The sequence below is a fragment of the Oratosquilla oratoria genome, chromosome 23 (genome assembly GCF_046742065.1).
Source record: "Oratosquilla oratoria isolate Oo_2021 chromosome 23, ASM4674206v1, whole genome shotgun sequence".
In the NCBI taxonomy this organism is placed as follows: Eukaryota; Metazoa; Arthropoda; class Malacostraca; order Stomatopoda; family Squillidae; genus Oratosquilla; species Oratosquilla oratoria.
This window is the reverse complement of record NC_134799.1, coordinates 21953089-21965542: the sequence shown is the minus strand read 5'-3', so window position 1 is coordinate 21965542 and position 12454 is coordinate 21953089. Positions and strand designations below refer to the sequence as shown.

Below are 12454 nucleotides of genomic sequence, written 5' to 3'. Positions count from 1 at the left end.
CAGGGATCGGTATTGGTTCCAATAATGTTCACTATGTGAATGATATAGATGAAGATGTGGATTGTTACATGAGCTTCTTTGCAGATGATGCTAAATTGCTGAGGAAAGTGAATACTGAAACAGATTGTGAATCACTACAGAGAGACCTAAACAAGGTTTGGAAATGGAGCCAAAAGTGGGAAGTAGACTTCAACATAAAGAAATGTAGCATAATGGAGTTTGGAAAAAGTAAAAAAAAAAAAAAAAAGAATATCAGGACAATATAAAATTGGAACAAAGGAAGTAAAGAAAGTGGGATCTGAAAGAGGCAAACAAAATTGTTGGAGAATCTTACAACTTGCTAAGATCAATAAAGGTGGCTTTTACTTATATAGATGAAATGGTTAAAAAAAATACTATTCACACTGATAAGGCCTAGACATATGCTGTGACACTATGGTCATCCAGTACCAAAAAGAATATAAAATTGAATGAATCCATAGAGCAACCATGAAAATGGCCCTAACACTTTCAAACCTGTCATATGAGGAGGGACTGGCTAAATTGAAATTACTGACTTTGGAACAAAAAAAAGAGAAAGAGGCAACCTACTGACCATTTACAGAATCATGAAAGGCACAGAAGTCCTTGATAGAGAGGACTTACTAAATTTGGATAAAAGAAATACAAGGGGACGATAAGAAACTCTAAAACAATAGTTATCAAAGAGACCTTAAAACACACACACACACACACACACAGTTGGAACAAGTTAGATGAGAAAGTGGTGTGTGCAAAAACAATACATGAATTTAAAAATTGTTTAGATAAAATGAGAAATGAAGACGGGACCCCACGAGCATAGCTCCCCTTCCCGCAAAATACAACTAGGTAAATAAATACACACAAAGTGATGGATATCTGGAACAAACTGGATAAATGTATAGTGTGTGCAAAAACTATACTCAAATTTTAGAGCAAACTAGACACTGAGATACAAAGACTGGACACCATGAACATAGCTCCCCTTCTTGTAAGATATAACTAGGTAAATACAATCTCCTTTTAGCATCTATTCCCAAATGTCTATTTCTTATTACACTTTTTAATCCCCCAAGGCACTTACTTTTTTCTCTCAATCTACATCCTACCTCCATTTCTTCTCCCTTTCCCACCACATTTGCACCCAAGTATCTAAAGTTATCCATTTCCTCCAGCCTCTCTCCCTTGATAATTACTTCCAAATTACACCATTTTCTCCCCTTGTACATCTCATTACCTTACTTTCACTTAATTTACCTTCAACTTCCTTCACTCACCTTTCCAAATTCTATCACTACCTTAATTCCTCATTACCTTACTTTCACTTACATTTACCTTCAACTTCCTTCACTCGCCTTCCCAAATTCTATCACTAACTTCCTTAATTCCTCATTACCTTACTTTCACTTACATTTACCTTCAACTTCCTTCACTCACCTTCCCAAATTCCATCACTAAATTCCTTAATTGGTCCTCTGATCCTGTTACAAGTTTAGTGTTGTTAGTAAACAACAACTGACATATCTCATATTTTTCTCCATATTTTTTAACCATCTATCTCCTGCCCACTACCCTTGCATTTAGCTCCTGCACCACCCCATCCATGTACACATTGAAAAGCCAAGGGGACATGACACATCCCTGACAAAGTCCCACCTATACCCCAGACGACTCGCTCTCCCCATTTCTAATTCTATCATTGGCTCCACTACTTTTGTAAAAAATCTTGACTGCTCTTAACAGCTTTCTTCCTACTCCATATATCTGCAAAACCTCCCACAGTGCCTTCCTGTCTACCCAGTCATAAACCTTTTCCATATCCATAAAGGCTAAAAAAAATAATTACCCTTTGCTAAAGCTGCCTCACATATCTGTCTTACAACAAAATTCTGATCCAAGCAACCCCTACCTTTCCTAAACCCACACTGTGCCTCACCAATTACTCCCTCTGTTCCTCTCCTAATCCTCTTTATCAGAACCTCCTATAAGCCTTCCCAACAATACAAACTGATCCATCTGAAACTACTACACTCACATTTGTCCCCTTTTCCCCTGTAAAGCAAAACTATACAGCCACTCCTCCAGTCCTCCAGCACTCTGCTCTCTTTTAGACAAACATTAAACAACCTCAATAGCCAGTTCACCATCACAGTACCTTCCTTTTTTTAGACACTGTATGACAACCATCAAACCCAAGTACCTTACCTGCTCTCATCATTTTAATAACTGCTTTCATCTCATCTTTTCTTATTTCTCCCCATTTTCCTCATTGTCATTTTCTTAGTGTCTCCCACTGCAACCACATTTCCTTTCCTATCCTTCACATTTAACAACTCCCTAAAATATTCTGCCCATCTTCCTCTTACCTCTTCTATTATCATCTATTATCTTCTATTATCATCTATTTTCATCTATTATCTCTTCATCTGCACCTTTTACCTTTTTCTCTACTTCCTCTCTTGATTTCCTTCCAAATAATTTTTTATTACTCTCAAAATTTTCTGTTATACTCTTCACCCATTTTACATCTTGTCTTCTTTTTGACTCCTTTATCTTATGTTTTACTTCTATTTTCATTTCTTTGTACCTCTTATATGTTTTTATCATCCTATTTTGTAACCAATCTGTGAATGCACGATTTTTCTCTTGTACAACCTCCTTTGTTTCATCATACCACCACTCACTGCCCTTCTATTCCCTCCCATCCTCCTTGTTCCATACACCATCTTTGCACACCTTGTTACTCCCTTCTTGAAACATCCCCATTTCTCCTCCACTTGACTCCCTCCCACTCTTCTTTCAGCTTGTACTCCCATTCGTTCTCATTTAAGCAGTTTACTCTAAGCACCTCCCTACCTTCTGTCCATTTACTTTTTCTCCATCTATCCTCCACTCTCAACTAACCTTCCACCAAAAAATTATCTGATATCCCACTTTCTTCCCTTAGAACATGTACATCCAAAACTTTTCCTATTCCTCTCCTGGGTGCCACCATATAGACCATTCAAACCCCATCTACCACCCTTCATCCACCACCCTCTCCCATGTGTACTTATGATTGACTTTCTTCCTAAACACTGTGTTAGCTATCATTAACTCTAGACACATCACCATCAACTCTCCACTCTGATTTTTTCCTGGCACCCCACATTTCCTTCTCCTTTTCTTTCTCATTTATGCAGTTTACCGGAAGCACTTCCTTACCTTCTGTCCTTTTCCTCTTTCTCCATCTGTCCACCACTCTCAACGTACCTTCTACCAAAAAATTATCTGATATGCCCCCATTCTTTCCCCTAAGTGCATGTACATCCAAAACTCTTCCTATTCATCTCCTGGTTACCACTATATAGTCCATTAAAGCCCTGTCTACCACCCTTCCATTCCCAACCCTCTCCCATGTGTACTTTTGATTGATTTTCTTCCTAAACACTATGTTAGTTATCATCAACTCTCTAAACACATCTCAATCATCAACTCTCCACTATGATTTTTTTTACCACCCTTCCATTCCCAACCCGCTCCCATGTGTACTTATGATTTATTTTCTTCCTAAACATTGTGTTAGCTATCATCAGCTCTCTAGACATATCTCAATCATCAACTCTCCACTATGATTTTTTTCCTGAAACTCCACACTTTCCAACCATCTATTGGTTCATCTACACTTGCATTGAGATTTCCCAGTACCATTACATTGACATTCTTCCCTAAACCCTCTATGCACTCATTTAAATCTATCAAAAAGCCTCCCTTTCCTCTACGCTTTTGTCACTACCAGACTCGTATGCACTTACAAAGACCCATATCTCCCCAGTTTCACCTTCATCCACATTAACTTGAAGAAACCTCCTTCCACTCCACCACATCCTTACCTATCTCTTCACTTACTAATATAGCCACTCCTCTCCCTTGACCTCTCCTCACTCCCAACACCCTCCCCACTACACTCCCTCCCTTTCAACATAGGTTCACTCAGTGCCTACACATTCATCTTCTCACAAACATATTGCCTGTCTCTTCCCTTATTCTCATCTGCACCACATCCACACATATTAAAAGACCCAGACCCTAGGGTTCTGGTAGGAACCCCCCCCCCCCCCATTAATTTTATTTTTTATTTTATCTATTTTTTTGTTTTGTTTTATTTATTATTATTATTTTTTTCTTTTCTTTTCTTTTTTCTTTCTTTCTTAAGTCCCCTTAGAGGCTACAGAGAGTAGGACCCTCTTTCCCATGTTAATCACCTTTAAGTGGGAACATTTGGTGACAGTATTCTTGCAAGATGAATGGCTAAGCTGCTTGTTTTCAAAATTCGTCAACCCCCTCACCTCCATCATGAGGCACAGCTCTGAGGGGCAGGTACTCAGTCTCTGGATTGGGCCTATGGTCTCTATCAACTTTAGCTATATTTCTTACACTTTCTCACACATGGGGAACTGATGACTGGCAACTGCTCTCCTTTTCCTACCACTTTCAGCCAGGGACATTGAAACAGTCCCACACTGATACAACACAGCAGTCAGGAGTTTCTTCCAAGAAAAGTCTGTGGGAAGTTCCAAGGACCATTGCCAGTCACCATGGGGTTGCAGATCTCTTCTATTTGGTTTTCATTTTCAGGTGGATTGCCTCAGTCATGTCTTCACTTCCACTATTATGTAATTTTTCACAACCATAGCCCATCACCCATTTTGTCTTTAATGCCTTCTCCAGATGGTGTACCTATTATTCCCCAACTGTAGATTTAAAAAATTTGGGGGGAATTTTGTCTCTGCTAAACACAAAATATGAGGCATGTTTACATACATATACCAAAGGCTTTTTCCCCCTTAAAGGGAGGTAGCCAAAGTCAAAGGCATAAGTCCATTCCCACCCATTTCATCCCCACATACTCCACTCCCATTCACCAGTCCTCCCTCCCTCTTTTCTTGGCTCCTGGATGACAGGTCATCCCTATATCTTGCCCACTGCCCTGGGTCAGAAGCAATGCAGCAAAACACAGCTCATCTACAGTAAGGCCACCTCATTTAATCTGCAACCCCCTTCCCCATATGCAGAAAAAGAGAAGATGGAGAGAAATCCCTTCAGGCTGCACCAAAATATCATTCGCACATACTCCCTCAACACCCCATCCCCCACCCACTTCCTTGTCTACCTTCCTTATAAAAGTGAAGAAGACCATGGTATATAGATAGAATAGTAATGATTCCTATGCAGTATTGCCCTCCTGTCTTTTTCAAAACCATTACCTCACACTGATTGAAAACTCCAGAAAAACTGCTGTTTTACTTACTTTTCTTCTTGTACTAACATCCAAGACTTGGTGAATACTTTATTTGCTGTGCCTTGCGATTAAACACTATTGTTATTGGCTGTGAGCCATTTCTCCTATACTGTTTGTGCATGTGCACACTTGTGGTTTTTCATTTGCTTGCTCATAATTTTGGACATTCTTGATTCATATATGTACATTAAGTACCTGTACTATGGATTACAACTGTATATTTCTTTCTTGTACAACAGCACAGTTCTACTTCGCCATGAAAACATTCTTGGATTCTATGGATCAGACATGACCTCAAGAGGATCATGCACACAGTTGCTCTTAGTTACTCACTATCATCCACGTGGATCTTTGTATGACCAGTTGGTTAATCACACTCTGGACCACACAAGGCTGCTCACCTTGTGCCTATCAACTGTCAATGGCATTCTTCATTTACATACAGAAATTTTTGGCATGGAGGGGAAGCCAGCCATTGCTCACAGAGATATAAAAACAAAGAACATATTAGTAAAGGTAAGAAATGCAGGGGTATCAGATAAAATATGCTCTTATATTTGATATCATTTGGGGAATGAAAAGGGATACATTGTCATTCTGTTAAAGATATACATGTATATCAGCCTTTTACTTTATATATTTTAAATGTTTTTTATGGCAAATGGTAGTGTAATAACACTTCTCAAACTACATTGATATATCAGCTGAATGGGGTGTGTGTGATAGCTGACTTTGGCCTGGCAGTGATGCATACTCAGACAACTGGGGAAATCAACATTGGAAACAACCCTAGAGTTGGAACCAAGCGCTACATGAGCCCAGAAGTCCTTAATGAAACGTGAGTTCCATTATCATTGAAGAATGCAGGTTAGATTAATAATTTGATTCCACAGTATTTTGTCAGATGAACTAGTTAAAAAAGATTAACAATTAGCCTGAAACAGTAATTTACAATACAAAGAAAATTACTTGTGGAGTGCTTGCTATTTATTCAAATTATTTTAAGATTGCATTGATATGGTATGAAGGAGTGATCGTATTCACAATGCTGTATGGAGGAGAAATAGGAGAAATTTGGAATACAAGGGAGAGATGATGTTTTTGGGATAGTGTTGGGCTTGGGTTGAATAAAAATACCACTAGAGTATTCTCTGCTTATTTTGAGAAGCATAATATGAAAGGTAGGGGGAGGGTGTTAAAGGAAAACCACTAAAATCACCCAAAAGTTAGAATGTAAAAAGAAGTGAATGGGGGAGACATCCAAGCCCTTTCCCATGCTTAGCCACCTTTTATTAAAGGTAATGGCACATAAAGTGAATTTAGAGTATCAAATATGATATTAGTAATGAATTTTCTCCCTTTTTTCCAGCATAAATATGAGTGTCTTTGAGTCATTTAGAAAAGCAGATATGTACTCTCTGGGCCTAGTGCTTTGGGAAATTTGTCGCCGCTGTGTTTCTAATGGAATTGTGGAGGAGCACAAACCTCCTTTCTATGATGTCGTCCCAAGTGATCCGTCCTTTGACAACATGAAGAAGGTGGTGTGTGTGGACCAGTATCGACCCTGTATACCCAACAGGTGGACTAGTGATCCTGTAAGTAACATCCTATTAATTACCTTACCATCCTTATAGATGAAGACTTCAATACACTGCAAATGGGAATTATCCATTCCATCCCCACATACTCCACTCCCATTCACCCCCCCCCTTCCTCCCTCTTATCCTGGCTCCTCCTGAATCACAGGTCATCGCTGCATCTCATCCACTGCCCTGGGTCAGGAGCAATATAACAAGACACAGCACATTCACAGCAAGGCCACTTCATTTAATCAGTGATCCCCCCTGTCTGTCCACTCATGCAGAAAAAGAGAAGATGGGAAGAAATCCCTTCAGGCTGCATCAAAATATCACTCACACTTATTCCCTCAATCCCCATCCCCCATCCACTCCCTTCCATGCATCACATCATCATCCATACACAATCAATCTCCACTCACCCCTATCTTCTGTCTTTTCCCTTCCTCCACAGACATTCCCCTCTTTCCCAATGGCCCTTTTGCCCCATCCATCCATTTTATTCTTGGTCGCCTCCTCATGTTCACTCCTGCCACCTCTGCCTTCCACACTTTACTAATCTTTCTTCACTCATTCTTTCCATGTGTCCAAACCATCCTAATACACTTTGATCAACCATGTCTTTCAACTCCCTTTCCACCCCATTATCCTCCTCACCTTGTTTCTCACTCTAGCCAGCCTAGTAACCCCTATCATACTTCTCAGGCAACTCGTCTCAAACACATTCAGACTCCTCCTCTCTTCCTCTCTTATGTTCCATATTTCTGCCCCATACAGTGCTGTTGGCACAATCACTCCTTCATACAGTCTCCTCTTAGCATCCATTCCCAAATGTCTACTCATTGCACTTTTTAATCCTCCAAAGAATTTATTTGCTTCTCTCATTCTGCATTCTACCTCCACTTCCACTCCTCCCTTTCCTGCCACATTTGCACCCAAGTATGTAAAGCTCCACTTCCAGTCTCTCTCCCTTAACCACTTCCATATGGTGACGCCTACATAGGTGGCATGAGGAGCAAGTGGGTACTCGATGATGCCAACGTCGGCATCTTGATTATATTTATTGTAGTCGTACCTACGTAATCTCCATTCTCTCTAAACTGGCTTCATCAATTTTCTATGGTTATCAAAATACACGGGTGAAAGAGAACAAACGATCGAGCACTGACTTTATTTTTTATAATGCGATTATTATGACGCAACATTGCACGTCGGGCAGCTAATGCTGCCAGACATGCGATGTGCCCCGGAGTGAAGAGGTTAATGTTCACTTCCAGTCTGCTGTCACTTTTTCCCCTTTTACATCTTATCACCTTACGTCTACCCACATTTATCTTCAACTTCCTTCTTTTGCACACCTTCCCAAACTCTGACACTAACTTCCTCAATCCTTCCTCTGATCCTGCTACAAGCATAGTGTCATCAGCAAACAATAACTGGCTTATCTCCCATTTTTCTCCATTTTCTTTAACCATCTCCAACCCCTGACCCATTACCCTTGCATTTACCTCCCGCACCACCCCATCCATGCATAAATTGAACAGCCAAAGTGATATAACACATCCCTGGTGAAGTCCCACCTTTACCTCAAACCACTCACACTCTCCATTTCTGATTCTATCACAAGCTGCTCTCGTAAAAACACTTGATTACTCTTAACAGCTTTTCTCCTCAACAGCTTTTCTCCTATCCCATATATCTGCAATACCTCCCACAGTGCCTTTCTGTCAACCCCATCATAAGCCTTTTCCAAATCCATAAAAGGCCCAAAAAACATCCTTACCTTTTCTTAAAGCTTTCTTTCATATTTGTCTTACCATGAAAATCTTATCCACACAATCCCTACCTGTCCTAAACCCACATTGTTCCTCACCAATTACTCCCTCTGTTCCTCTCCTAATCTTCTTAATCAAGACCCTCCCATAAGCCTTCCCAACTACACATAACAAGCTGATTCCTCTGAAACTACTACACTCGCTTGCCCCCTATTCCCTTATAAAGTGAAACTATACAGGCACTCCTCCAGTCCTCTGGCACTCTACCCTCTCTTAAACAAGCATTAAATAACATCAGCCAGTCCACCATCACTGTACCTCCTTTTTTTTTTTATTTTTTTTTTAGGCATTCTGCATGACACTTATCCAACCCACGTCCCTTACCTGCTCTCATCATCTTAACAACTGCTTTCACCTCATCTTTCCTTATTTCTCCTCCATTTTTCTTACTCGTCATGGTCATTTTGTTAGTGCTTCCCACTGCAACTACCTTTCCCTCACTGCCCTCCTTCACATTTAGCAACTCCTAAAATACTCTGCCCATCTTCCTCTTACTGCCTTCTCTTCCATTATCATCTCTCCATCTGCACCTTTTCTTTTCTACTTGATTTGCCTCCTCTTCCTGTCTTAATTTCTTTCCAAAAATTGTTTTATTACTTTCAAAATTTTCTGTCATACTCTTACCCCATTTCACCTCTGCTTTCCTCTTTGCTATTTTATGCTTTACTTCTCTTTTCTTTGTACCTCTCATATGATTCTCTTGTCCTATTTTGTAACCAATTTGTGAAAGCTTGCTTCTTCTCTTCTACAACCTTCTTTGCTTCCTCATCCCATCACTCACTCTCCTTCCTTCTATTTCCTCCCATCCTCCTTGTTCCACACACCATCTTTGCACACCTAGTGACTCTCCTTGAACCATTCCTTCTCCACTCCTAGTTCTACTCTCTCCCTTTCCTATCACAGCTTCTTTTTGTACTCCTCCTTTTCTTTCTTATTTAAGGAGTTCACTTTAAGCACCTCCCTGCCTTTTCTCCTTTTCCTCTTTCTCCATCTATCCTTCACTCTTAAGGGAGTGTTGCATCGCTTTATAGAGTAGGTGAAATTAAATTTTCAAATGTGTATTTAATGAACTTAGGTATAATTACCCCTTACATTAGTGTTCCTCCCATGTATATATAAGGCATAGTGAATATTTAATGAAGATATAGTGAGCTCTAGTGAAGCTCTAATTAATAGAAAATCCTTCCACATCATTCAGCTAGGTATGAAACTATTGATTACATTTTATCAAACTAATACCTCTGATTTTTTATTAATTTGTCTCTCTGAATAATCAAAAAATGCTGCAAAATTCAGGTTTCATAAAATAAGAAAAATCAAATATCTTTTATTTTTTTACTATAGAAAATTAAGTGCATGATGTTTTCTTTCAAATGAAAAAAAAAAATCACAAAAATCCATAAAGAACAACCAAAGATATTATAACAGAAAGAACAAAAACATAAACTTACAGGACTGGGGATTTAAATTTTCGCAACCTTTTTTCATGACCATTTGTTTGATGGTTGTGATGTATAGCAAATCTCCAATTTCCTTTTCTTTGTTGATGAGGTGTGAGGTGAGGGTGAGTGGTGTGGCATGGGTGGAGGAGGTGTAAGGTGGGTGTGGCTAGTAGATGATTGCAGAGTGCTGGGTGCAGCTGTACTGCTTTTCTCCTCTTTTTTTTCTCTTGTTTCTATTTCAGACACTCATGGGCCCTCTCTCTATTCTGCTGCTTCACTCTCTTGTTTTTTGTTAATTTTTCCATGATCACAGCAACAATACAGGGCGAGGAATCAAAATTGTTGCATACAGTGAGAGCGCCAGGAGCAACGTCACCTTTTCAAGAGTACTGGTGCCCTGTCCACTGTCTTTGTGGAGTATGCTGGTGGGAGGAGTTGCCAAATATCTCCATAAACATAATACTGTAGGAAAAAATGAAATAGCTATAGAAATGTTAACACTATTTCAATATACAATGGGGTTGAAAGTGGTTGTCAATATTTTATCTATTTTATGGTGTAAAGAAAAATAGAAAAGAAATGCAGTTGTATAACTTTGTATGAGTGTTGCCACCATCATAGATATTCTTTTGAAATGTTTACCTAAAATTTGCTCATGTACCAGAATTTTTCGAATAATGGCTGGCAACGCTCCCTTAACTTACCTTCCACCAAAAAAATTATCTGATATTGCCTCACTTTCTCCCCCTAGAACATGTACATCCTTAATTCTTCCTACTATACTCCTGGTTGTATAAAGGAAATAAATTGGAAGAAATGACAGTTAAAGGTGGAGAGAAACTGAGGCAACACTCTACTGGACATGACCATTGATTATACATTGACTCAATGGGTCAAGGAAAATACCAGACATAGAAACAATGAAGAACCGTCAAGACTAGACTTAATATTCTCATCTGAGCCTGAAATCATGGACAAAATGAGTTATAAGACACCAATTGGGAAGAGTGACCTCATAGCCTAATAATAGAGTTTGAACTTAAAGAACAAAATGATGTAAGAAGAAATGAGAAACATAGAGAAGGAAGATTAATGTACAACAAAATGGACTTTGTAAAACTTAGAAAAAAAAAATTCAAAACGCTAACTGGGAAAATGTTTCAAATGAAGAAACAAAGATGGAAGAGAAATGGAACATATTTAAAGAAAAATATGAGGGAACAAATAAATATGTACCAAAGAAGAAACAAAAAAGGGTTTACATAAAGTGTTGATATAACAAAAAGTGTAGTGATGCTAAATATAGAGACAAAGCCTGGAAAAGATTGAAAAAAAGACAAAAAATGACCAAATAGGACACCTACATCAAACTGAGAAACGAATATATAGATATACACAGGGAGGAAAGAAGAAACTATGAAAAAGATATACAGTCAACTCCCTGTTAATGCAAGGGTTACGTTCCTGGAGATGTCGTGTTAATGGAAATCATGTTAACGGAACATAATTTCTCTATAAGGAATAATGATAATAGTCAGGGTTACGTTCCTGGACAACGGGAAAGTCTGTCTATTTTGGGATTTTATTACTAAAAATCCTAAACAAACATGCTATTAATAAATTTGAAGGTTACAAAAACAGTAAAAACACACATTCTTACTATATTGGTATTTATTGTGTGGTAAAATAACATTTTTTATGCATGTAAACATTATGACGCATCACTACCATCACTGTTGCTTGCCGTGCTCCCGTCCCCAACCTCACTCCCCTCTCCTTCCTCACTCTGCTCTCCCTCCTCGCCCTGCCTCCTCACCTCCCTCTCCCTCCTCACCTTGCCCTGCCTCCTCTTCCTTGACTGTCTTTTTTTGAAAGAAATGGTGTAGTTTCGTCTGCGTCGTCTTTTTCCTCTTTTGATCTAACATCACTTTGTCACAGTTCAGCTCCGACATAACTCTTCTGGCCACTGTTGCACTTCTGTTAGTACAGACGCTCCTCAACTTACGTTTTAGTTACGTTCCGAACGGCCGAACGTAAGTTGAAAATTAACGTAAGTTGTTACTGTACTATACATCAGTAAATTCTATTACCGTATCTTATAAAACACCCCTAAATCATTAATTAAACACATAACATTGTAAAATAATAACATTAATTTCAAATAGATTAAATTCAAGCAACATAAATTGAGATGGTGGAGGAGGAGGAGGGGGAGGAGGAGGAGGCAAGGCATGTTCAGTTTGTCGTCGTGCGCAAATATCGTTTGAACTACAGAGAGCGCGGTAAACTAAAAAATTC

At 39.1% G+C, this 12454-nt stretch overlaps 1 protein-coding gene across 2 annotated transcripts in view; it reads left to right on the top strand.

Annotated features, from left to right (window-relative positions):
• The window catches only part of LOC143038022 (activin receptor type-1-like), a 114267-nt gene that overhangs the window by 89342 nt on the left and 12471 nt on the right, over nt 1–12454 (top strand). For both annotated transcript variants that reach the window (XM_076206871.1, XM_076206872.1), the window contains exons 8-10: nt 5542–5818; nt 6007–6140; nt 6672–6897. In XM_076206871.1, coding sequence (XP_076062986.1) covers nt 5542–5818; nt 6007–6140; nt 6672–6897 — 637 coding nt within the window. The remainder of the gene's footprint in view (nt 1–5541; nt 5819–6006; nt 6141–6671; nt 6898–12454) is intronic.